Raw genomic sequence first — 27,294 nt, forward strand, 5'->3', positions numbered from 1 at the left:
TCTGTTTAAGTCTCTCTCTGCTGTGAATAATTCCCATGCCTACCTCAGCTGCTGTTCATAGTTTTGTTCAGCAGCAGCATGAGACTGACATGCTTCTGGACAGCATCACTGGTTCCCAGAAGGGCTCTGAATAACAGCTGTGAAACTGGTCAGTCTTGTAAATTTAACTATGCTCCTGCCTGGCAGGTCTGTAAGCAGCAGCAGAGACGCTGGAATCATCTATCTGCAGACTCAGGAAAATGGCAATGCATCTGTTTATACTCTCTTCACATATTGGAGATTCTCCTCACCACCATACTAGCTAAAAAAAAATATTTTTTTTAAACAATTGCTTAGATTTGGCAGGGTTTGCTGGTGTAAGACATTCTCCTTACTCAGGAAGAACTTAGGAGCGAGTGGAATTTTCAAGCCTTGGAGTAGTTATGGACGTCCCCTTAATTTCAAATCCTACCAAATATGGAATTATAGAAGAAGTTAAGAAGCAAAAAGCAGCACATGCTAAACTAAACTAGCAATAAAGATAAATGTAAATATTTTTATTTCATTTTATGAAATGAGAACTACTCCCAAGTTGAGAACTTTTATTGGAAAGCAAACAGCCAATTTAGCCTTCGTCTGAATTAATTCCTCTGTAAAGAGAACTAGTGGTGCTCTGTACTTCTGGCAGTAAAACATTTGAAGTGGCATGAGTCAGTGTTAGCCTCTTATGTTTAACCTTTGAGACAGACTTTTGAAGAAAGCGTTTAAAGATTTAACAAAACAAAAAACCTACTACAGCTCAACTAAAAATTGAATTGAGTTCCCCTTTACTTAAATGCCCACATGAATATATAAGAATGTGCTAAGTCTGTATAGAAAAAGAATTAGTGCTACCATGTTCTCTCTTATCTTATACAAATTCCAATGTCAACGCAGGCGGACTTTTGATTTCCTAGTCACTAAGAGACTGCAATACGCTCAGCAGCGCTTCAGAAAGTGATGCAAATGGTGACCATAGCTATCAGTGTCCCACTCTGCCAAGTGAAATCTCTGAACTAACTGTTCACCAGTGTCAGAAGCATGTCAAGAGATTCATGACTGTCACTACAACAGCCCATGTCTGTGGTAAAAGAAAAGAGATCCTTTGTCTATGACAGTAGTGGAAATACTACTAATTTTAAACAAGTACAGAACAAAGACAGATGTCAGCCTATTTTTCAAATAGTTTTTATTCTGTTTAGATAACCCCATTTGAGCACTTTTTGTTTTTTAAAGTTCTCATTACCAACATGTACTTACTTACAAGCAACACTGCAAACCATTGCAAGTGTTGGGCTGAAGGAAAAGTGGTGGTTGTTTTTTTAACTCCCTTAAATAAAAAGGGATTAAATGAAGGAGTATTATAGGTTTTGTTTGGAAGAAGAAAACTAACACAGAATTACATGGATATCACAAACAGATATATGAAAAAGTAGGTCAGGTTTGGGCCAGCCACCCTCAACAGTTTCCCTTTAAACCATCATTTAGCTGGACAATCAAGTTTCCTGGAGTGATGCCACATGCCTTGTTCTAGTAGCCTAGCTGGCAGTCAAAGAGACTTATATTCCTATGATTTGTACAATGCAGAAGAGAAATTAAGTGAGGCAGCTGAAGCTGAAACAGTTGCCAACCTTCTTCAATCTATGGAGCGAAGAGAACGTTCAGCAGCCAATTTGAGAAAAGACGTTTATCTCATTATCTGGAAATCAAATGCAACACATCGGAAAATATTATACTCAGTTCCCATTGTACACAGGACAACACATCATGTTTGCTAATGGCTATTTGCTTCAAGTGATAAGCATAACATTTCATTAACAAGAAGTTAAATGTTAAAATGACTTCCCTTTCCTCATCACAGATGCACACACTATTTTAATAAGCAGCTGTAGAAAATTTTTGATTGCATACCATGCAAATGCTTGCTCAAACATCCCTTGTGATTTTTTAATTTTACAGTTATTACGGAGGTTTTTGAACCTCTCAAATACGAGACCAGATTCTGCAACCCTTACTCATGTTCAATAGCACTTATTCAAGAATGCAGTCCCACTGAAGTTAAGTCAAAATGTGGTATGAGTCACAGTTAGTCGAGGCAAATAAGGTTTAGAGAATCAGGCCATAGTAGATAACAGCAATGCCAGTGTGAAACTCCACTAAAATCCTGAATGTGTGATAGAGTCTTCCAATAACTGTACATAATGAGTGTGGGAACCCAGTATTCATGAAGCTTGCCAGAGCTGGACAGCGCTAGAGCTCAAAGTAATTAATTAATTATCCTCATCTAGATGCATTGGAAGTAACAGTAAAGCTGCCTGGTCAAAGTGCTACAAACCCGTTCTACAGGGTCTTCTGACCCAAAAATTAAAGAGATGATTATTGTTGCAAAAATCATTCCATCCTCTACAAAAATCAATTTTAAAATGTTTTTAGTGAAATAAGAGAAACCACAGTACTTGTTATTCTAACAAAGTTGACTGTGTGCATGGTTTGGTGTGTAAGCCCACGATCTGGATCTATTTTTGTGCCTTGCAGACTCTCTTTATAAATGTTTAAAAGGAATGGAATTTTATTTTGCTGTGAATTTCACACAGGAAATAAATAGAAGCATTTTAACAGCAACATTGCAACAACATTTTAACAAATGGCATAAACAAGGTAACTAGTAAGGGAAAAGATTTATATTTTGACCTAAGGTATTATTAAAACAAGACTAAACATAAAAACTGAAACACTGACTGCATCCTTAAGAACTACATCTTGTGAGCAAGTTCAAGATATAGTGTATGCAAACAAATGAAGACTAAATCCTTCAGCTTCCTTCACAGGTATGTAGAACCCAAGATGCAACAGAAATGTCATGTTTCTGTTGTATTGGGGGCAGAAGGACCAGAGGGCTACCAAGTGGAAAGTCCATCTTGGTCCTCTGTAGAGGCAAGCTTCCCGGTAGCTTTCTATGTAGAAATGCAGTGGGGAAAGAGGAGGAGAGACCGTGGTTGGAACAGGGGAGTGGCAGGCATGTGACCTTATGTAGGGAAGTTGTAGGTCAAGTTTGACACTCTTTTCTGTAGTCAGCAGTAAAAGCCATGGAATGGTTCCACACTAGTTAGTAGCTAGGTTGCAACTGGGGACCTGCCCCTCCAATCCATGGACATTTTTTGAGTATAGCCCTTTGATAGGGTTGTGCATGTTGTTCTAGGATTTGATTCTTTAATAAATAAGACAAATCTTGTACAAGTGGCTTGCTAAAAGCCAGAGTCTCTTGGTAAGAGGGCCTTAGACAAACAGCCCCCCCTTTGTACGCCCCCAATGGTCTAGCATAGTCATCTGATCCATTTGTTTACAAACTCTAGTATCATACCTCCAAGAACTCACATTCTTCCAAATATGAAGTACTGAAACAGTGATGTAAAATACAACCAAATTAATAAATAGTTTGGGATAAGCAGACGACATATTCTCTCCGACTACTGTATTTCTATGTAAGGTAAATTATCAGAACTTTTAGAGATTACGAAACTGTAGATGTTAGACTCTCCGGAGATAGAAGTCACAACAAAACAAGTTTTTTTAACTGTTTGGATCTGATGTTTAGTTGTGGTTTAAGCAGAGCTTTTCAAAGACACATATCAGGAACTGGGTGCTCAACTCCTACTGAAAGTCAATAGGAGCTGGATTCTCAACTCCATTAGGCACCCTTGAAAAAGGCTTAGAGCTCAGACAGATCTCAATGACATCCATTAGATGGTTAGCGAGATATTAGCATTCAGCAGATATCAACACTTTAAGAAACAGAGAGACCTGAGGGAATACAAGTCAAAATTGTCTAATCTATAGGAAAAACCTTTAAAGGGGAAAAGGTTGGACTGGAAAGGAAGGATGATCTTATGGTTAAGGCACTGGTTTAGCAATCAGGAGATCTGGGTTCAGTTCCTGGCTCTTCCCCAGACTTGTTATGGGACCTTGAGCAAGTCATTTCTCTGTGTCTCAGATTTCCATCTGTAAAGTGGGCATAACACATCCTGTTGCCTGTCCTCTGTCCAGTCTATTTTGTCTTTGGAGCAGGGACTATTACTAGATGTATAGTACGTACACCATTTAGCACAGTGGGGTCCTGATTTTGTGCATCTGGGTGCTAGTGTGATGCAAATGAACGAAAGCTTTCCATTCTGGATTTACGATGGTCAATATCTCTGCTGACAGTCACAGTTTTCCACACCTGCAATTGTTCCATTCTCTCCCATCGCCATCGCCTTTTAAACACATAACCCATTCTGCTACTCATACCCCTGCTATTTCAATTTTTCTCTGGAACTGCTTTTGGATGAAGAGAGTGTGCTCCAGCAGCATTGCTGCCATTGCCGTAAGCATCTGATCCAGCATCCCAGTGAATGCACTTCTCCCCCACTTCATTCTGGGCCCTAGCAGGACCACACAACACATTTTTCATGTCCAGAATATCCAGCACAGCTAGCTGAAAAGCATGGCAAATTCAAATGAGTTATGGTCACCAAGGGCTTAGTAGAGCACTCAAGTGCCACACAACACCCACAAACCACATTGTGGGGAACCAACGCATTTTCAAGATGGCTAGTATGAGGCCCTTACCTGAATAATTGCAAAAATATTCCATACCTATGCAAATTTGAAAGTCTAATCACAAGTCATAAATACAAAGTGAACAATAACCCACAATAATTATTGAACCTTTTGCAATCACCTGAAAGGCATCTTGCTGAAACTCTATGGCAAATGTAGAATTCCGGTTCAAAAGTCACTAGAAGTGACAGCATTCAGATCATGCTAGACCATAAACCAACATAGCAGCAGGTATTTCCTATTCTGACATTCAATACAGATTATTTTAGTTTTTAGTACATTTTGGGGATCTGATAAGTTTGTTCTAAAGGAACAAACAATTCCTGTGCAATTTCACAGTGTCAGTACAGTATTAAATATTCTTAGAGCAGACAGGATCCTTGTTAATTTAGCTTCAATAAAAAAAATCCTAAACCCTGCTTCCTTTTTGTTCCTTTGAGAAAACGGTGAAGCAATTTGCATTTACAGCTTAGTTCCTGTTTCCAAAATGCCCCTTTAACTTTCTTTTCTCTTTTTATGGTGGATATAAATGGCACCAAATTGTCAAATCACAGCTATTTTGTGTGCTACCTATACAAATAGGTCTGATTTCTGGCAAGCCATAAAACAATTAATGCTGAATTCCTGTAGCCCTTTGATATCCCAGCTTGCCTGCAGGGCTTCAAAGCCATCCTCCACTTGCCTTGGGGCACTGCTAAAAAACTTCAGACAAACAAACAGGGAAGATAAAACGTTCTAATTCCTACACAGTCAAACAGAAATAAACCAAAATCACACACACAAAAAACTACTCGGGTTCTGTCCCTTTTCCTACCCCAAACTTCTGACAAATTACCCCCTCCACTAGATAAAAAGTTGGACATGTGCTATCAATTTATCATCTAATTAAACAGTTGTTGTGTGTTCACATAGTTAATATTCTATTTAACCCAAACTACCAGTTCAAATACTTGTCCACAATTTCTGTTTCTTGGGTGAACAATTCCCGCCCCCCGAACACACATGCACACTGAACTGATAACACAGCTCCCAAATAAAGCTAATGCAAACTTCTTAAGATTAACGCCCCCAAAGCAGAATCCTTAATTTTCTTTTTAAAAATGGGCAAAACCTGGAGATTCATTTTAAGGTTTTGTAAATGTAAGACAAAAATGGAAACATAACATTTAATCCATTCTTTTTACTGATTTTATTCCCTTGTGGAACTTTTGAAGTAACTCATCTAAGGATTAGCTAGGCTTTTACATACTTTATCTGGAGCCTACTATTCTTGACTTAGTTTGGCAAGAAAAGAGTTTCAAAAACTATAACGATTGTACAGCTGCCTATAGCTGGAAAGTTTTTTAGTACTCATTGTGCCCTTAATATGCAATAAATCTTTGTGCTCTCATAGTAGCTTTATGAGTGGAACTGGCGTATCATTGAAACTTATAGACCAATTATTTTAGATTAACAAAAAAAGTTAAGAAAATGAACAACTGTTGTTGTCTGAAAGAAAAGAAGCCACTGAAAAACTTATCTTCAGTGCCGGATTACATGACTGTCTTAAACACCTCTAATTTGCTGCAGTGTTTTTCATGCAGGGATACAGATGCCAGTCTTCATTTATAAATAGTATTATTTTCAAACAGAGAATATGCCAAAAATTTTCAGTAGAGTCTGAGTTTAGATTAAATGACTGAAGCCTTGAGGCAAACACACTGATCTAATCACAGCAGGAGATTCCAAAATCACATCTTGTTCAAGCCAAAAAAAATTAGTCTTTTGTTTTTCTAAACTTACTACAATAGGCATGAAAACAATAATATAGTACTAAAATAGCTATATGTTATATAGTTTGATTTTAAGATTTTAATGGTGTATTGTGGGCGCACACACACAGGGAAAGATTAAGTTCAAGGAACAAAGACTAATTTAGATTTGAATCAAGGAATTAGTGTTGTATCTCGATGGCAAGACAGGCCGTAAAGGAAGCAACTAAAACAAGACTTAAAATAACTATTTGTCTAGACATGAAAATAGACAAGTTCCCAGGTTTAAGCTATTTATATAAAAAAAAAAGCACAAGTTCTGATATAATTTGGAGTAATAACTGAAAAACTACACAACAAACAATTCTGTACTTCTGCATTCCAAGTTCATATCCACATATAGATTATGGTGTTATAATTCCTGCCAACTTTCAGTTCAAGCATTAACATGAAAAGAAACACCTATCCGAGCCACTCTCTCTGAAAAAGTAAATAGTCAAGTTAAACTCTTTCTTTTGTTATAAACTAGAAGAATCTACAGTAGTGGTTTAACTGTGCCTTTAACTAAAATACCAAAAATTCCCAAAAAAGGAAGGTTTCAGAGTAGCAGCCGTGTTTCTGTATTCGCAAAAAGAAAAGGAGTACTTGTGGCACCTTAGAGACTAACCAATTTATTTGAGCATAAACTTTCGTGAGCATCTGATGAAGTGAGCTGTAGCTCACAAAAGCTTATGCTCAAATAAATTGGTTAGTCTCTAAGGTGCCACAAGTATTCCTTTTCTTTTTGCAAAAAAAGGAAGTGATCTAATGCAGTACTGTTCCACAGAAACCAGACAGTTTCTATTTAATTGCTAGCCAACAGAATGGATAACAAGAACAAAATGATTCCATAGCCCGTCTATTTAACAAGCTAATTTTTGTCAAGTATTAACTTTTATTCTCACATATGGTCTTCAGCGTCATTTACTTTGTCCACAGAAGAGTCCCATATGTGAAAACCAATTTTTTTTCCAGTATGCAATGACCAGACATTCACCAAAAAAAAATGTTTGTAATACAAAATAAATGTAATGATCACTGTATAAATGTTAATGCAAGCTTTTTAAGTTTCCTAAACCATTGCCATTTATACATCATAGCTATGGAAAGCTAACACAAAAGTGAAGCCAGATCACAATTCACTACCACTGTAAGTTTTTGTTTGCATCAACACAGAATGCTCCAAGAGCCCTGCTATTCTATACTGTGGGTATATTTTTTCCCCTTTTATAGGGATCCAATTTACATTCTTAAAAGACTAGTCAACACTTTCAAATTTGGGTGCCCACAGTTCAGTATGACTTTATCTGGATTACTTGATCTGATCTGGAGTAACTGACAGGTCTGTTTAGTGGATTTACACAAGACTATCAAAGGCATTAAGAGTATTGGATTGTATTCTTTTATTGCATACAAGCATTTTTATTCATACCAATTTTTACTGTGCAACAGGTAGTTGAAGGCAGTATCTTTAATACTGAAAACAGGTAATGAGCTTTTAAGAAGTGTAAAATATTAATAATGCTAAATAAATACTGAAGGCTAAAATAAGCTACGAAAGGAAATGCGTTGGGCAAAAGGGCTAGTTGTAATGCCATTGACTTCCATGATTTGCACTGGCATGGCAGTGCAGAATCATTCCCAAAAGTTATGAGAACAAATTTTAAAATATATTTTATTTGCATATTTCCAAACTAGAGAAAGGGCCCTACTGACATGGAAAACTACATGAAAAGAAACCTTACCCCTCAATCTGTAAACAGACTTTTTTTTTTTAAATGAACTATACTTGGGATAAATAAGAGGATGTAAAACAGGTTATTCCTTTCAGCGCATTCTCTATTATCCCAGTCCTGGTAACACATGCTTTGGTGCACAGTACTTCCTACTGTGAGTAGTCACAGTAGGAAGTGTTTGTAGGATCAGACTCTGAATTTGCAGAACTGGGTTGAAATCCTGAATCCATTTTGAGTAACTGGTAGAACTCCCATTGACTTCAGTGGGCCCAGAAATCTCACTCCTAAACTCTTGCTGAATTTAAGAGGAATCTGTAGGATACTCTGCACATTTATTGAAATAAAAGAATGGTTAAAGAGAGTAAGCAAAAACTTAACATAGGCTTAACATGCCAAAATGTTTTTCTTACACTTCAGCTACCAAAAATGCTTATAACAAGTTTTAAGCTTGCAGGTATTTTATGACATAGGAAAAACAGTGGTGTCTATCAACTTTAAGAACAGCGACATTAATTATAGTAGAGTAGTAAACTTTAGCATATTAAAGGACATTTCAATATTTTGAATTTAAGCTATACTGGGGAGCAGAGGGAATAAAAAAAACTTGCTGGAAACTCTCTTTAAAATAATATTGCTTCTTTAATAAATATAACTAAAACCCAAGAAAGAAAACAAGTCCTTCTGCTTTACAAATGACTAGTAGTATTTTCACTAAGAGATACACACATGCCTTCCAGGAATGAAACACTATTACTGGACAAACTGTAAATTGTTCCAGATTCCTATCACTAGCTATTTTGAGATGACCAAAGGCTATCTGTAATTTTTATGAAGTAATGACATGGGCATTACCTAGTGCATTACTTCTAGAACTAGCTTCAAGATAGGAATGCAGCTTTAAGCTTTGCCTATTCTTTTAGTTTTCAAGCAGAAAGTGCAACAACCAAGGCCCTTGCAGGACTTCGCTTCCAGGATCTCAGAAATTCTTTTAGATTGATGTCTCCGCAGCTGCTTCTCCCCCTTCCACCACAGGTCCTTTGCTGAGAATGGTTCTGAAAGACAGATGCTGACAACAATTCTTTCACCTGCTACTGCCCTATAGCCCCAATCAAGGTGGTGTTCATTGGTGGTGAGGAATCCTCAAGATGTACTAATTTGTAAACAAAATCCCCATGGGATCAGAAGGGAGACAACACACACAGTGGCATCTGGACCCATCACAGATGCAGATTCTTAACACCAGAGAAGGCCTCCAATTTGAGTGTGCCAAGGAAGACTGTCAATTAGATAATTGGGGAGGGAGGGGGGAAAAAAAACTATGAAAAATGTTAGACTCTTACCTGTGCTACTAGTAACATTTCTCTTAAGCTGAAGGAATTTTTAAGTCTAGTTTGCACTTCACTGTTTATCTTGTATCAGGTTCAGCTTGGATAATGAAAACAAGACTTGTTAGTTTCCACTTAATTATAGTCAGTTTCTAATAAGTTTCACTTTCTGGTTCTCATACTAGCAAGCTTGCCAACACTGGAGGACCATGTTATTCCTTTAAATATAAACCACTTTATACACAAATGTTAAGGAAAACATTTTAGAAATAATTCAGAAAAGTCCGGTTTTAGGGACCTGAATTTGGGTGTAACTGATCTGATAAAAGCTCCCTAATGTCTCTATATTTGCTTCAACATAGAGTAGAGTACTCTCTCTTTTGTACAATTACATATTGCCCAGTACCAACATTCATAATATGAGTCACTGCTGTACATCCTGAAAGAAGGTATTAGTACAGACCAAACAAAGCCACACACTGAAATTAACAATGCCCTAAGTGTGAAGTGGGGTGCACAGCAAAAATTATGTATGAGTTTTAAATGTATTTGTTTTCCATAAAGTAAAGTGCAACAAGTATGACCAAACTGACATGGGTTTTGTGTACAACATGTTATTGCTTCATTTACAGTGAAAGCATTCTGTAAAGGGCCTTACCAAATGCTTCGGTACAACATCTATTTTTAAATTTGAACCAAACTGGGATAAAACATTTGAAGATACCTTTAAAAACCAGGTCCAATAATTAATCTCAAAATGACTTCAATGAGTCATCGGCATGTTTTTAAAAATAAAATTACTTCAAATTCCTAAAACAGAACTCTATGGAGGACGAGCGCTTAAAGGAGGCCTCTTTTTTCTGGAGTAGTGAACACTTTCTTTAAATTCTAAGCTTTCCTTGTTTCCCATGCACTCAATGAAAACACCATATTTGCTGGCCTCCAGCCCACAGAGTCAAGTAGTTTTTCTTCCTAACCAATTTCAAGATTATTCTTTTTGGATCATTTGCCCTCCTGACTTAGCATACGAGAGCTAAAGTAATGTCTCCACACAAGCATATAACGAAGATTTAGATTTCCTTTACAAGTCTACAAATGCAGATCACCTTGTCTTTCAGCCCTTGTTTCACAGAGATACACTATGCTCCTACAACTTCTGCTCAAAACAAGAGCATAATGGATAACTAACTCACTGACTGAACTGAGATTTTCGTGCCAGCCCTTGTATTAGCAGATTCAAACAGTGCATTTAGGCTTAATACAAGCTGTTCAGTATCTTAACAGTGAATGGCAATATCTATCCACTACCAACAAAGATGTTTTTTGTTCACTTCTTGCATGTAACAAAGCTGGTGTTTTCTCCCTGGTGTCTCTACCCTCATAATAATTTGAAAAATCAACACGCTTGTCTCACTGTTCTATCCTTATAAGTGTGAGGCTATACAAAAATTCACACTGTCCAAAGTTATACTTGCTTGTATAAAATTATAGAGTAAGAAAAATAAGTCTATTTATATGCTTCCATGACATAGAATAGTTTTCATTCGATACAAGTCAATCACTTACCTGAAATTGTTGAAGTTAAAGATATTTAGGGCCACAGCCTGCTATTGATATTAAAACAGAACACTTCCACCAACCACCCAGATTTCACTAGGAAATTTGAAGAAACATATCTTAACTCCTTGGTGGAAGCAGTGGGAGTTCCATTTAAGATCAATAGTAAGATGCAGTCCTTTGTTGGCAAGTAGCGGAAATAGTTAAGCATTAACACTATATGGGGGAATGACATCATATTACAAACATTACTGCAATTTCTAATTAGTAGTAAACAGAATCCCCTCCCCATATCACCAAATGAGAGTAAAGGATTTTTTGGCAAGGTACCAAAAGATACTTTTATGTCAAATCAATCAATACTCAGAATTTTCAATACTCTGAAGCCTGCATGCCTTTTGAAATTAGTGTACTATATCCTCAAACCTTTATGACACATACAGGACTATGTGACTGAAATATGACAAAACTCGTTGTCAAATAGATGGCCACATACAGCTAGGAGTAATCATATAAACCACATTTCCATACTCCTCTTTTTCCCTTCTTTAGTCACAATGCATAGTACAGCAAAACACAGCCTCAGTTACAACATCAATACATTAGGAAATGGTTTTACAATATATTAAACAAGAACCCAATTGATGTTTTACAAACCGGAAGCACACTTTTTTCCAAATGCAGTCAGCATGTAAAATACCATGACTTAAAAAACACGTATATATATTATATTTTCATTTCTCTGTGGTTTACATACCGCTGAATTATTAGAGAAGATAAAAAAAATGGTTGAACAGAAACTAAACATAAATACACCCTATCTACTGGAACATGTAAACATTCAGCTAACTTCTTTAAATTACTTATAAAATGCATGTAGTCAAAACTTAGCATCTCACTAATACTTGTATGAAAAGCATGAATCCAAAATGTATGTGTTTTCTCCATCCGCTCAGTCATCCCCAAGACGTGTTATTTCTTTCTTGTTAGAGGTACAAGTTTAACTTCTATCAGACTTTGCCCATTAATTCCGCTAAGAGACAGCGCACTGTTTATTCCAACAGCGCCCCAGCACCTGAAAATAAAATCTTATTGCACATCATTGTGCCAGTGAACTGATTACCCAAATCCCAAGTAATACCACTGACCAATATTTAAAGACTGAAATGGACTGATGCAGAGAAAAGAAAAGAAACTAAACAGCCACACAATACATTATTCCTAGTGCAGGCTACCTAGTTATATCCTGCATTAGTCAACTTGTGCATTCTGAGATTTCTTTTGCATCTAGTATTTTTCCCTGAGGTGGGGAAAAAAAAAAAAAAAGAGAGAGACACCACTAATCATATAATCAATCCACCTGCATGAACACTAAAGAATTTCACTCTCAAAGGATTGTTAGAATTCTGATAAATTGTTTTCATAAGCTTAAAGAAGTCAGTTTCACATGTGATGAACCTAAGTATTTTGTATCCCTTTAAAGCAAATGAGGTGCAGTATGCCCATTGTCTCATGTATCATACTATCTCAAGTTTGTTTCATTTTCCCTCCTGTTATCACCAGAACATTTACATATCTAGTATAAGCCCAGCCAGCTCTTCCAAAAATTACAGGATTTTTAAGACTGGAAATATTATATTCACACTGAAATGCTACTCAGCAGGTACAACACATTTCCACTGAGATTAGTTGGTATGAAATGGATAAGCTAATGACATAGCAAGATCTCCCCAAAACTTCCATATGATACATTCTTTTATCTTCAGCCAACTTAAGAAATGTCAGTTGAGTATCTAGATTGAATTGGGATTTATCACCAGCAATTTTGACTGGGATCAGATTAACTGCATAGCAGAAATATGCCATATCCTGGTGTCCAATCTCTTTGAATAAACATCTAATCTCAATGGAACATTCTATGTGGAAGAAAAAAAAACATAGCACAAGGAAATCATGCCAAAAACCTCACACAAGCCACACTCCACAGTACTACTACCAGAACTTAATCTTTAATATGACTTGCACTGAGGTATTGCAGACAAAACTAATAACTGAGACATTTTAAGAAAATCTAAGAACAAGGAGCACATTTCAGTCCTGTATTTAAGTTTCTTTATTTCAGTTCAAGTTCCACAGTTAATGTACCTTTAACGTAAATCTGTTGTCATAGAGCCAGTTTGTCGCTGTGAAAGGCGCCAGTTATTTCTGCCAGATGGAAACTTCGATGTTACCTGATGCATAGAATGCTACATTCTGATCAGGTATAGTTTATCGATTGATGTTCCATTTCAATTTGTACCAACAGCACAGAAATACACTGTTCAATCCTGCAGTTAAAAGCTTAATGGACTGTGTATTTAAGTAAAACTTGGACATTGCTGGGGAATATGAAAACTTAGCGTGAAGTGGCAATGCCAAAAACTTGAAAATGGCTCTTAAAAAATGGTTTTCTGATGTGGATTTATATATACTATAAAAGAAGAAGATGCAGTTATAATTCACTATAAGCATGAGAAATGAAGTTTCAATATGGTGAATTTAATGCAGTAATCTATGAAACTCCATTATAATTTCCAAAAGATTATGATACTCTCTTTCGGTACGTTAGATGGCATTAGAAGACAATTTTAGACAATGTTGTACTCTCCATGTTATACAGCTATGTCAGATAAGTGGAAGTGCATTAATGATTTTTAACCTCAAGGTATTCTGGATGACACAAACTGAATTGCCCTCTTGACACTAGAGCTGGTCCTTTCAGACTACAGTTGAAATCCATTGGTGGCCAATTCTACCGCTGATGCTGTAACTATTCTGCTGATAAAAAGGATAATATTTGCTCTGAGGGCCACAAGTCTCATATTTTACCAGCATCACATTTTAGAAGAAGAACAAGACAGAAAGAAATCTCCCCTTCAAAAATTACAAAAACCTCCAATGTATTGATGGGTTCAGTTCAGTTATAAGGTGAAAAAATGCAGCCACAATTTGCTGGTCCAAGTAGAAGAAGTCCTGCTACATACTGAAGAAACTAGTAGTTAATTCTCTATTTGTATTAGAGCAGGTAATACACAAGGTAAATAGAAGCCAGACTCCAGATACTAGTACAGCAAATAAGGTTTCCTAGGTCCCAATCCTTTTCCCTCTCATCACTAAGAACTTGCTCCTTTATGTCAACAGGTGTTCTGCCACTAATTTTAAAAGGAGGAGGAGCAGGCCTCTGATTTTTTTAATCCCCAGAAGGTAAAAACAATAAAAATAAGAGATTGGTGGGATGGAGATGACACCATGCCTCTAACTTTCAAGTTTTAATATTTCTGGAGAGAACATGTCACACAGCAGCCAAGCTCCCTAGTACAGTCTGACTCTGTGTTGGAGCCAATACATGCAGGTAACTGGTCCATGTAGTAAGTTTGAGGAGGAAAGAGACCCAAATAGTTCATAGCATAAGTTACATGAGCCACCTTCTACACAGACACAAACACACACAGCTAGTAACAAGAAAAAATGTCTACATTTTCAACAGCATTGCGTTTACTCCACTAAGTTATTGTATTGATGGTTTTTCTATTTTATAGATACTTATGGTGAATGTTTTAGAATACCGCAGTTAAGGGAATACTGTCAAGCATTTTTAAAAGCCCAAACCTAGGTCATTAAAGAGTGTTACAAAATGTAATATAAGATGTGCTTTGATGAAAGATTAAATTAAAACAAAACTGGTTACATTGTCGTTTTAAACATTCCTTTTAACTGACCGCAACATAAATATTGCTTGAGACAGCATATAAAGTGTGGTCGACACATTGAAATTGCACTGATCTGATCATGTAAATTTAGAAACGGATTTAGTTAAACCAATGCAATTTTGTGAGAAAAGGAATTCAAGAGCAAGAAAGTGAAACTAAACCAGCCTATTTCCCTTATGCATACTAGATGAATGGCAAAGAGCAAGCAGCATGAAGAATGACAACTGATATTTTTTTAAAAAAAAAAAAGTCTGTTTTACTCATCCAAAGTAGCATTAGTAACACAGGTAAGAGATAGTCAGATTTTTTTGAAGTATGATGATCAACTGGACATTTAGACTTACCCAAAAACATACTGCCTCCAGGGGTTTCCTGTTTAGTTCACATATGAATTGAGGGACAGCTCCAATGTAATTTGGGACAGAAAATCTACAGCCACATTATTGAACACTGAAGCTTTAGGGCAGACTGGATTTCAGTTGTGCAGCATGTGTCACCACATACCATGACTTGTTAGAATTGAAGTCAGCTACTATGTTTGTGCAGACATGCACAACAGCCAGTTCCATAATCAACACCCAGCATGCCCCACATCTCAAAGATTAGTCTTTAGTCCCACATTTCCAATTCTGAAAGATCCTTACTTCACTAGGGGTCAAATACTGTAGTCTTTACTGAGGCAAAGCTCCCTTTGAAATCAATGGGAGTTTTGTCCAAGTATGAAATAAGGACTGTAGAATTTAGTCCTGTAAGGAAGAAGAAACACAATCAGAACATAAAACACCCTTGTGATCAGTCACAGTGAGTCTCTTAAGGTGACTGACTGTTCATTTAAACAGCTGCTTATCTGGACTGGGGAAATACAACAGGAAAAAACATGGCATAAAATGGAAGGAAAGCTTTCACTGCAATGGAACCCTTTCTTTGTTCAAGAATTCATGTTAATTAAGTAAGTATACAATCAGACAAAGTTTTACACAAAACTAATTGATACCTTGACATAATCAAGCAAAGCTGGGAAAACATAAATCTTCTAGATGGATTATTTAGAATGTACCACACTGCTCACATGTTAACACAAATATGGGCATTAAATTCACCACACTTTTAAGCAGATCTGCCCTACAGGTAGATCACCACCTCTTTCAAACATGTTCCTATAATACTTTTATATATTTTAAGTAATGTTGCTTTATTCTTTCCATACATAGCAAAGTGAACAGCTAGCTATCTTTTACAACATGAAATATTCCAGTGTGCAAGAAGCCTCATACCCACACAATCTCTCTCCCTCTACCCAAAGGAAGAAAGAAAAAAAAATCAGCTGGTATAGTTTCTCTGGCAAAAACAAAAACACACCACTAGTTAATAAAATATCCTAGCTGTAAGATAAAAGCTCATTGCCAGAAAAATATCGGATTTTCTGTTACAATGGCATTGTGCCACCCAATTGTCACCAACATACGGGACCATTAGATTCATGCTACTACAAAAACATTTTTGTAAACTGTACTTGAATAAAACTCAGCTGAAGCACTCAATATATCTTTTCTCTTACCCAAGAGAAGTACAGCAAGCCAACAGTAAAAAAATTACCAACGGTTATGCTAGTGAATCAACATGCAACAGGAAAAAAAATGAAACATTTCATAAATCATTTGGTGTAATAGAAATAAAGCTACCTAATATGATCAGAGGATCAACAGCTTGTCCTTTGTAGATAATCTTGGTGTTTATACAGCAACAGGAAACTGAGCCTGTGACAAGATTCAATTCCATTGACATTCTTTTAAATATTGTGCCTCCACATTAACTAGCATCTTCTCATTTATCTGAAGAAAGAAGTGTTGTCTGTTTTGTAATTAATCAATAAGTTCTGCACATTACATGGTAGCTCCAAATTCTTTTAAGAGTCAGGCTTTTGGTGTCTTGAACTATAAATTATCCAAGAACTAATAACTGTATTTATTTGCATTATTACATTGAAGTAATAATGCCACTATTTTAAAAGCCTCTTTCGTGCAAACTGTATCCCAAAACACAAAGTCTGGACTTGAGTCTACCCTCCTTAATGACACAAGTAGTTCCATTGTTTTCAATGGGATTATTCATGTGAGTAAAGGGGTAGCATCAGGCCATTTAAACAGAAAGAAGTATAGAGAGAAAGTCATTGAAAGCGACAGCATAATACATCGTACAATAAATAAATTATTCAATCATAAGGCCAACAACAGGAATAAAAGTTACTGCGAAGTTAGGCTTTAAGGGGAGATTTCATTTAAAATGGTGAGGGTGCGCCTTTTGAGGTGGAGAGGGGTAGATGTTGTAGATGGCAGCAACTGCAGAAAAGCCAATCTCACCCCAACAGCAGTGAGTGCATGAAAGGACAGCAAGGAGGTCTGTGCTAAAAGGGGGGAAACTGAATAAAAGAAAGAAGGTTTATAAGGCACACTGGAGTGACCTCATTGAATGTTTTAAAACAAACCATCCAAGAACTACACTATGCTCATAGCTAGACCTTCACATTAATTAAACCAGTGGAACTTTGGGGTACACACATCCCTCTATCTGTACATTCGGCTCCCATTAAAAGAATGTAGGTTAAGTACATACGACCTCAACACACCTTCATTTTTGTAAGTTGCCCAACCCTTACTAGTTATAATATCACCAATGAAGTCGAACTGTCAAAAGGCAATGTGTAATAATAGAGCTGTACACAGAGCTTTGATAGTTTACCTATTATAAGTTGTTCATGTAAACATGCCATTTTCAGTAGAGTGCCTTCTAGTTTCAGAAAAGTTTTCTTTACAAAGATATTCCTTTTTAATGCTCCACTTTAAACTGCAATAAGTAAAAGTGACCAAGTAGTAGCAACACATTACAAACTAAATGAAATCTATCATAGCATGTCCAATTATTATTTTCAAAATGATATGACAGCTCTGCAAATAGTCTTAACAAATTTAACTTTTGCTACTAGCTACGATCATTCCTGTTAAAGCAGCCATTTTCAGCATGATTCCATGGAACCAAATATACTAATATAATCTATCAAAAACTAAGGAATAATGTTATAACAAGCCAAAGTAATGACATGTTGCTTTGATTTGTGCTGTACATCTACTTCCCTCCTCCTAATCCCAGAATTTTGTTTGTCTGACAAGCTATCACATGTTTCTGTTTGATAAATTATCTTTAGGCTTGGCACAATTAGGTGTTTTATCCATAAGTATCAATAAAAACATCATTTCATTACACACACAGATCGATGAAATATTTTTCCATCATTTTTTGCTTCAGAATGTAGTTTGATTTAAGGATATTTATGTTGATATTTTGAAATGCAATGTTGACAATGTGTTTTAATGGTCATAAAGCCTTAACTTTTTGAATCTCAGCATCTAGTGTTATTAAATATTGTCTGATTCCTCCAAAATTCTGCACCACTGTGAAAATTTAAATCCATAAAGAATTTTTAAATAAACAATCAGTTATATCCATTAAAATTATTCAAAGAAAAAAATTCTGCCAAGCCTAGTTTTTACACAAAATAATCAATAAAAGATTGCAACTTTAAAGACCGTGATAGAGAAAGTGCCTGACATCTGATTGGAAGCAAAAGCATTATGATAAAATATTTTGGTTATCATGGTGAAGACCATCTGTGGTTAAATAAAACTATTAATGTAGATGATCAAAAAGTCAGAACAACTTTTTGCAGAAGAATTAGCCATCACTATAGATTACAAAAAATAACATAACACTTTTCCATCCACTAAATCACAAGGGACACATAAGAACAAACTCTTTTCTAAGGTTTTTAACAGAGTAAATGTTGGGTACAAACTTAAAGTATCCTTAATAGCCTGACGCTAATCTTCCCACTCTGACTTATAAGGTCTGAAATGACTAGGAGATTTTTGAGGTGTCAAAACGAATCCCAGAAGTGAGAGATGTTCAGCATAGACTGAAATTACAACTAACTGTTCCCAATAAACAGAATGGTCTCTTACAATCTGAGTCATGTGTAATTACAATATGACAAGTCCTCTCCCGGGCTATGTAAGCTGGCGCTTTTCCCAGCACTTGTCACATCATAAAAACACATACAAATAAAATTCCAAAATAAACACTTTAAAACAATGGTTTAAATAGCTGTATAACGTAACTCTGCAGCCCAGCATACTCAACAAAACAACCATCCATCTTTCACTTGCAAAGTCCTAAAAATATATTACAGTTAAACTAGCTCCATACCACACCTAACAACAATCCCCAGGTCTGGGCTACAGAGTCATGTTCCCTCAAGCTGGACAGAAAGTCATTAGCTTGGGGAATAAAGGCAGAGTGTTTCACAGAACACCACTATGGTGTAGATATAGCTCTAAGATATGAAAAGCACTTTCTACCATTGATTTCAGGTTAACAATCTGTTCATAGTATGCAGAAAAAGTTACCTAAACTGTTTAGACTCCCTAGACAGCTCTCACTCCTTCACCAAGTTTCTCATGCAAATTAATATTTCTTTAAATAAATTGCCTTTTTGTGCATATCAGTCAGTAATAAATGCAAAAAGAAGATGGGAAACTGTGAGAAATCCACGTTTTCTTATAGGGAATTATTTTGCTGACAGTATAGCACAGATGTATGAAAATCACTGAAAATTGTATTATGCACAGTCTTGTACAATACTGTAGTTAGGACCTGACAGAGTGCACTGCATGACTGTTTTAGGGATGTGAATATAAATTAGATTGAATGATGGATGAAAGGGAACTGTTAGTTTCCACCTGGGAAGAGAATCATAGCAATCTAAATACTATTTCCTACCGACTCCCAATCCTCCAAACTCAGTGTAAAGAAGAAATTGATAACTTAATGTTTGATAAGTGAAAAGCATTAACACAAGTATACATGTTAAAACAAGAGCTTTGCTACCTCTAAACTCGACACTGATTGCTTCCTCTCTTTATTCACTCTCTGTATGTTCAATAATTCCCACATAGCTCTAAGCAGAATGGATTTATTATGATGTTGTTCTAAGGAACTGCAGGAGTTCTAGATGCCAATAAAGATTACAGATCAAATGGGAGATAACTACTAACCATTGTGTCTACTTAGATAAATAAACCTGCACACAAACAAAGCACCTTATTACATTTGTACTGTTACCACCACTAATCCAACTAAAACAATCAGACAGCCGCTTTGAGAGCAAAAGAATCAAAATTGAAGAAAAAAGATTTTTAAATCTCCATTAACAAAAATTAAGTAGTACCACCCCCTTTTAAAAAAGGTCCTATAGTACTTAAAAATAAGAAAGATGGGTGCTAATGATTATGCAAACTCAATAACAAAACAAAACCCCAATAGGTGGCATAACCAGTAAAAACAGAAGTCCATACTAAGAAGTCATATCAATATCAACATTCACCAGCAAGGCATACAGATACTTTCCTCCAGCCCATGTACTTACTACACTAAAGAGAAATGTAGATCTAGAAACAGAATGCAACATGTAGCACAAAATATACCACTCTACACTATCGATTCACAAGGTAGGGTATGAGAGATTCTGACACCATTCAAAAGTAAAACAAGGCATGAGGATGCTGTCGAACACAAGACCTCATGCAAGCTTTGCCCAGTGCAAAGTCACAGGCGGCAGAGATTAAAGATGATTGCGGCAGCAACTCAGAGTCATTGCAAGACAAGGGGGAAAGGCAGAAATAAATCACATGGATAAAACAGTGCCTAGATGCCAATCCCTTGACTGTGAGAGACAGCACAAATGCTGCTTTTGTTTCCCCACCTGAACACGCAACAAATGCATCAGCTGCTTAACTCCCAGCTCAGCCAGAGGGATTAGGGAGTTCTCGTTTCGGGAAAGAAAAATACAGTACACCTGATGGTCCTTTGCATGCAACGATTTCTGAGACGCCAGGAGGCCGGCTTGTAATTCTTTGCAGCAGCGGTCGCCGCCTGCCAGCGCTCAGAGAATACATGTAAAGCAAGACTTGCAAGGCGAGTGTTTCTCTCTCCCCTTACGCAAACACATTAAATCCATATTTATCAAGCCACTTTTGTATTCGAGCCCTACCTCTTTTTGGCCTAGGGAAGCTTTCATGCAAGTGAAAGACGACTTTCTCCACAAAGTGCTGAATGTTACTGTGCTCGGGTCCTCTAACAAACACCATCCAGTCGTGGGTAAACCCCTCCACGGTGGGTTTCTTCCTAACCTGGGCTCGGTGCCCCAGCTCCAGTTTCACCTGAACGGCACACTGGCGAGAGAGAGAGAGAGAGAGAGAGGCAACAATGAGCAGGAAGGCGAAGGATCACACTCAGCTTTAGGGCAGCACGAATAACAAAATACACAAAGAAAATAGCCATAGCACAAGGGGATGGGGGAGGGAAGCCACCCCAGACACTTAAACGTGCATTCACACCACAGGAAAGACGAAGAAGCGATCGGCTCGGGTTGTAACGGAATGCAGCCTCAAAGAAAGACAGAGCCCCAACACAAATACAATGGACACACATGAACACGAGCAGGGGCAGTATTTCCAAGGCAAAGAAAACGGGGGGGGCACCCCATAATGCTTTATAATAGAAAGTCTCATTTGGAGGTGGATTGCTCCTGAAATTGCATATCCGTAGCAAGGGACGAAACTCCAAGGCATTTAAATCCAGATCGCATGGGCATCAAATTAAAAAAAAAATAAGGCAAGATGTGCAAGGGGAACGGCGGGGGGGGGGGGAGTAAAACAAAAATACTCCTCCTCCTCCATGCATAAACAAAAATGCCAGCGGCTGCCAGTGCTACAGTCCAGGGGGTCGAGGGGAGCGGGGGACACACGCTAACAGCTGGTTCTGCAGACACACATGCATGCATAAAGGTAAAGTTACTGGGGTGCCGCTGGCTGTCAGAGCCACGCCGGAGAGAACGCACCATCCTAAGCGGCGCCTCCTGCGCTGAGTCCCCTGTACTGTACTCACTGCTCCCCGGCTGCTGCGGCTGCAGAAATATGGCTGGGTTATTATTCGCCTCCACCGCCTCTCTCCCTCTCTCTCTAGATGTGTGTGTGCTTCATGCAATTGCAAAGAGAGGAGGGTGGGAGGGAGAGCGGGCGAGAGGAAAAAGCCACACACTTAAAAAAAAATCCCCAACACACCAACCTTTCTCTAATTGGAAGCACTAAACGGTGTCTGGGCAGCGCAGGGTGGAGGAGGAGGAGAAGGAGGAGGAGAAGAAAGGGAGGGGAGAGCGGGGGATTGTATGTACTTACCGAACTGGCCATGCCTGGGGGCCCTGGGGTTTGCTGGGGTATGTACTTTTGTCCCCCACCCCACCCCCTTAGCGCTAATTCATGAAGAAGCCGCTGTGATGGAGAGTGCGTACAGGAGAGGAGGGTAGATGGCGGACATTCTGTTTCTGTCTTTTCCCACCCTGTCCCTGTCTCTCTCTCTCTCTTATTAAACTGAGCCCCCAGCAGCAGCTCCAGCGGCTGGGGCTGAGATACTAGAGCATGCGCCCTGCACCTCAAGCCTGACACTGAGACAGACATAACACTGTGCAAAGGAGGGAGGGAGGAAAAGAGGGAGAGCCTAGAGAGAGAGGTAGAAAGAGCCAATCAAACAGAGTAACTAAATCACTAACCCCTCCGGCCGGCCGCCCGCCCTCACAGTCAGATCATTGCCATCACAACCCAAATGCATTACTTAAAGTAACAGGTTACTGAGGGGAAAGAGGAGGGGGGAACCCACCATCCAACCCCGAGTAAACGACTCAGGTCTGACAATAAAAACCGGATTAAAACTACTGGAATGTAACCAATGTCTAGAGCCTTAGCCCCCAGCAGTAAAGCAGGGCATGAGGAGGGGGACTGCACGACGGAGGGGAGCTGCTTGAGTTTGTCTGGGAATTTTAGAGGGATCCTTTTTACAAGGAGAGAGAAGAAAGAGGAAATTAAGAAAACCAAAACCTTAACTTTTGCAAAGTATTTTTCAAATGAACACAAAAGACGGCATAAAATAACTTGAAATCGCATTTACAAAGCTTGTGTGGAGACGAAATGAATGAAGGCGGGTTAAAAATGATGAGTGATTTTTGTTAAGTATCTTAATGAAACACGCAGCTAACTGTAAGGAGTCTTTCAAAAAGAGTGATCCTTAGGACTGAGTGAGGATCTGTCTGCAGCAGTTACTTAAAAGTGTATCCTAAGTGCCTTTATGGTAGAAATTTACTAGAAGTTGTCAGTTTCTAAGAGGTATCGGGGCTGAAAACGTGTTTGCATTTTGGAGTCTGTTGGATTGCATCAGAAGAACTAGTATTAACCCGCTTACAAACACATGATGCAACTAGCAGACTTAAAATAGCAAATAACGTTAATACGTACTGCAATGTGTATAAATTGGATTACGACCTTTATGCGCTTTAGTAACAGCGAATATAATCCATATAAGAGTACTAATCTGGTTAAATTCCTGAGTGACAAACAACTAGTTGCTCCCCAAGCTCTGCTGACACAAATGTTCAGTTCTAGTTATTATCTGATCGATGTCAGGAGAACCGGCATGGGGGGATGGCATTATTTCATTTCAAGAAAGAGATCAGATAACCATTACCACACTGTAGCAGTCAGGAAGCACAATAAGCGATTGAGTGGAGTAAAAGTAGAACGGTTTATCCCTATTTTGGTGGGAGTGAAGAAAGGAGAAAACAGTTTTCTAGAGTTGGCAAAATAACAGCAAAGCTTCCGTAATCTCTAAAGCCCCTTTCCACCCTTAAAGTCAGGGAGACTCGTTGATCTCATTCAGGTTATATGCTTTTTGTCAAACCTGCCCATCCTTAGAGTCTTGTAACTTTTACTCCAGTAAACAAGAAATTTTACTCCAACGTCAAATTTTATCAGCCCAACAGCGCTCTGTTTCTTAACAGGGAAATCACAAGTAAGTATTTTGAAAGATACTCTCCAGTAAAATTTGGGGCAAAATTCAGACGTTACAAAGTTTTTTAGAATTAGCTAGAAATGTTTCCGTGGGTTCTTTTTCACTTTTTAAAAAAAAATCAGAACCTATGATATTTTCCACCTAAACTTAGTGTCTGAAAGCATAGTGTATAAAAACGTGGAAATGAAATTGACTAGAAAATGACTATGAACAAAATGGAAACTCACTAGTCTCTTTTCTTTGCCTAAATTGAAAGAAAGGTAAAAAGTAAATAAGCAGCAAAAAGCAAAAGTTTAAGTTTAATCATTTCAGTTTTAACAACCTGGGGTCCTGTCCTTCAAAAACTACACACTTGATTAACTTTATTCAGGCCAATAGCCCTTTTGAAGTCTGGGGCTACTTACCTGAATAAAGGTATTTAGGTGGATAGCTGTTTGCTGGATCAGGCCCTGCAGTATTATTTGTAATATAGGTATCAAACATGTTGGTTTTAAATACGATTTTTGAGCCTGAGTGTCTCTTTACATTTTTCAAATTACAATATATTCGAAAAAAAAGATGTTCACCTTTTCCATTGATGGGCTGTATTAGGCCTCACCCTCTAGAAGATCTATAATGAAAATAAACAATATGTTAAATACACCATATGTTAAATACACCATAAGAATATATTAAAAAGATGGAATTTTCAAAGCCCAAGCTTCCATCCTGGCTATTCAAACAACCTAATATTTCTGGAGAACTATAATTTACAGACTATAAAAGCCCTTTTAGCAAACAAAGCAAGGAAATATGCTAAACATGCATTAATTGAACGAGTATCACAAATAGTGATGGGTAGTAGAAAGAACATAGGATTTAAGTTTATTTAAATACTGTTTACATCACCTACTAATTGGTTGAAAACATTACTTTAAAAACTTTAGATCCTTTCTATAGCATATATAATAGAAAATGCTTGCTCACAGCACAGAAATATGGCAACCAGAAATTAGACACTTGATTTACAGTGAGCTTCTGGGTCACAGTGCTTTATTATGTTTGCTGAGTACCTTCTAAGTCTACACGAATAATATTTTTGTCACATATAAAGTACTAAATTATCCTGTTTTAGTAATGATAATTTCAGCTGATTATGTCAATAATAATAAAAATCAAACCCTTACGGGCTGGTATTTTTAATGAACTGTACTTAAAGCCAGTTTGAAATATCCTCTCTGGAAACTATAGATATTACCAGCAGATGGCGCAATGTGTCCTTGAACTGACGTCCTCACTTGACCTCTTCAAAAAGAACTAAATAATCCCAGACCCGTTGTATTCTCCTCTATATTCGACCTGAGTTACTCATATGCATATCATTAACAATATTTTACAACTAATTCAGCTAAATTTACCAGTACAATCAACATCATGTTGAAACAAGTAGCTGAATTATATATTTTTATATCCATTATTTTAAATTAGGGGGTTTTTTCACCTACATTTAGAAGGATAAGTAAAAAACACCACTTTTGCTAGCTTCATTCTAAAATGTGCCTATAAGATCTTTTAGCTGTAAAAAATGAAATAGTAAAACCAGTGCTAACTAATCAAGAGTCAAGAAGGAACTAGAAATTTTTTAAATAGAACAAACCACAATATGGAGAATAATATAATAACATTTACCCATCAACTATACATATGTTTTTTGAAAATTGAACCATTTGAACTTTAGATTGTCTTATACGTCTATTCTATATTGTCTGTAGGGCTGGATCTAGCAAGCCATCATGGATAGAACTCCCACTGATGTTGGTAGAGTGTCTAATTCTGCATCCTGCGTATCATGATAGTAACCCTTACAAGAAGTCCCAGTGAAGACAAAGGGACTACTCAGATGAGTAATGCTTGCTCATATGAGTAAGAATCCCTCGGCCAATTAATTCAATGAGGCTTTGCATAAGTACAATGGTTCACCTGAACAGAGCAGTTTGCCAGCTTAGGGTCCTAGAGACTGTAAGATCTTTTGGGACAGGGTCTTATTCTACATGGTGTTCAGCATCTCCTCCAAAATGCTAAGTACCTCAATTGTTTTCATGGGAGTTGGAGGCACTTAGCACCTCCCAGAAGACACACAGGGTGGAATCGATGAAGGGATTTAGGAGTTGCAATGCTGAGCATCACAATGGCTAACTTTTAGGAGCCTAGAAAAATTTCAGGAACACCTCTTCTATCCAAAAAGCCAAGTTAGGTGCCTAGGCTCCCTAAACAATGAATGGGAAGAGATAGGTGCCTTAGACTGGGATCCACAAAGCCAGCATGCTAGGCAGCTCCCTGCCTAATGTAGCCAATGGGAGATGCCAAAGTACTAAGCCCCAGCCAACGTTCCCTCTAATTTTTGACAGGCCGTGTGTGCAAAAAATTTCTTCTGTGCAAATTTTTGACAGGCTGTGTGCGCAAAAATTTTCTTCTGTGCAAATTGTTGTGCTTCTGTGCAAATTTTTGTGCACGCGGTGTTTCGCCATGTGCGCGGGGTTTAAGATCTGTGTGCATGCGCACACATGCACAGCTTAGAGGGTACAGTGGCCCCAACCCCTTTCTCAGAGATAGGCACTTAGCTCTGCTAGTGATCCATGACCAGGAACCCCGCTCCTGGCTTAGGTGCCTATGTAATTTCTTGCGTGAGTGAGTTAAGTGCCTGCCTCACTCCACACAAAACAGCTTGGGGAAGAGGTGGTGGTTCCCACTTTATAACTTTGAGACCAGAGTGCTCACCCTGGACGTGGTAGACCGAGGTTCAGTTGCCCCCTCTTTGCCAGAGAGGGAGAAAGAATTTGAACAGGGGGTCTTCCACTTCTCCCACAAGGGAACTCCAATCACTCAGCTATGGGATAGTCGGACGTGGGGCTTTCTCAGTCTCTCCTGTTGAAGCTGTTCCACTCTGGATAAATAATGAAAGAGTAGGAATGACTCTCATCCAGGGATAGAGCACCAGGGATAGAGCAAGATACCCTTGGTCAAGTTCTCCTGCTCCACTCACTCTTTCACCAAACCCCTTGTAAGCACTGAGTGAGTTTAGGTACCTACGGGGTTCAGCAGTTTTGTGCATTTCATGGGGGGGACTTGGGCACCTAAAAATGGGATCCTGGGGCTTAAATCTGGGTTTAGGTGCCTAAGAAGCTTTGTGGATTCCACCTACAGGTCCTTGTAGGTTTGATTCCTATGTCATCTTCTATGTTTGTACAGGGCTGAGTACATATTCTGCTCTCAATAAATAACAATAATATATACTGTAATAATACTCTGGGTTATTTTACAATGGGGTGAAGTGAGGCACATAGGTTATGACTTTCTCAAAGCTACACCTTAATACAGTTGCAAAGCTGGGAATAGGATTTAGGAGTCTTGGTCAAAATCTTCCAAAGTGATGAGTGATTTTGGGTGCCTCAATTCTTGGATGGTCAATTTGAAACACCTTGTAAAGCCTGATTTTCAGAGAAGGGGCACACAGCTCCTTTATAGAGTGTCTTGAGTTGGGCACCCAAAAACTGAGCTGTCCATATTAACCAGTAAGGTTTAAAAATCT

The 27,294-nt window shown here is 37.9% G+C and overlaps 1 protein-coding gene across 3 annotated transcripts in view; it reads right to left on the reverse strand.

Moving 5' to 3' along the window:
• The window catches only part of MLLT3 (MLLT3 super elongation complex subunit), a 224,139-nt gene extending 201,849 nt beyond the window's left edge, over positions 1-22,290 (reverse strand). The window contains exons 1-3 of one of the 3 annotated variants that reach the window (XM_048851070.2): positions 22,064-22,290; positions 21,727-21,792; positions 20,878-21,058 (exon numbers count right to left, since the gene is read on the reverse strand). In XM_048851070.2, coding sequence (XP_048707027.1) covers positions 20,878-21,058; positions 21,727-21,792; positions 22,064-22,075 — 259 coding nt within the window. In that variant the 5' untranslated portion in view covers positions 22,076-22,290. The remainder of the gene's footprint in view (positions 1-20,877; positions 21,059-21,726; positions 21,793-22,063) is intronic. The other 2 variants (XM_048851068.2, XM_048851069.2) reach the window with 2 other exon arrangements.
• Positions 22,291-27,294: the final 5,004 nt, after the last annotated feature.

This window comes from Caretta caretta, chromosome 5 (assembly GCF_965140235.1).
Source record: "Caretta caretta isolate rCarCar2 chromosome 5, rCarCar1.hap1, whole genome shotgun sequence".
Classification (NCBI taxonomy): Eukaryota; Metazoa; Chordata; order Testudines; family Cheloniidae; genus Caretta; species Caretta caretta.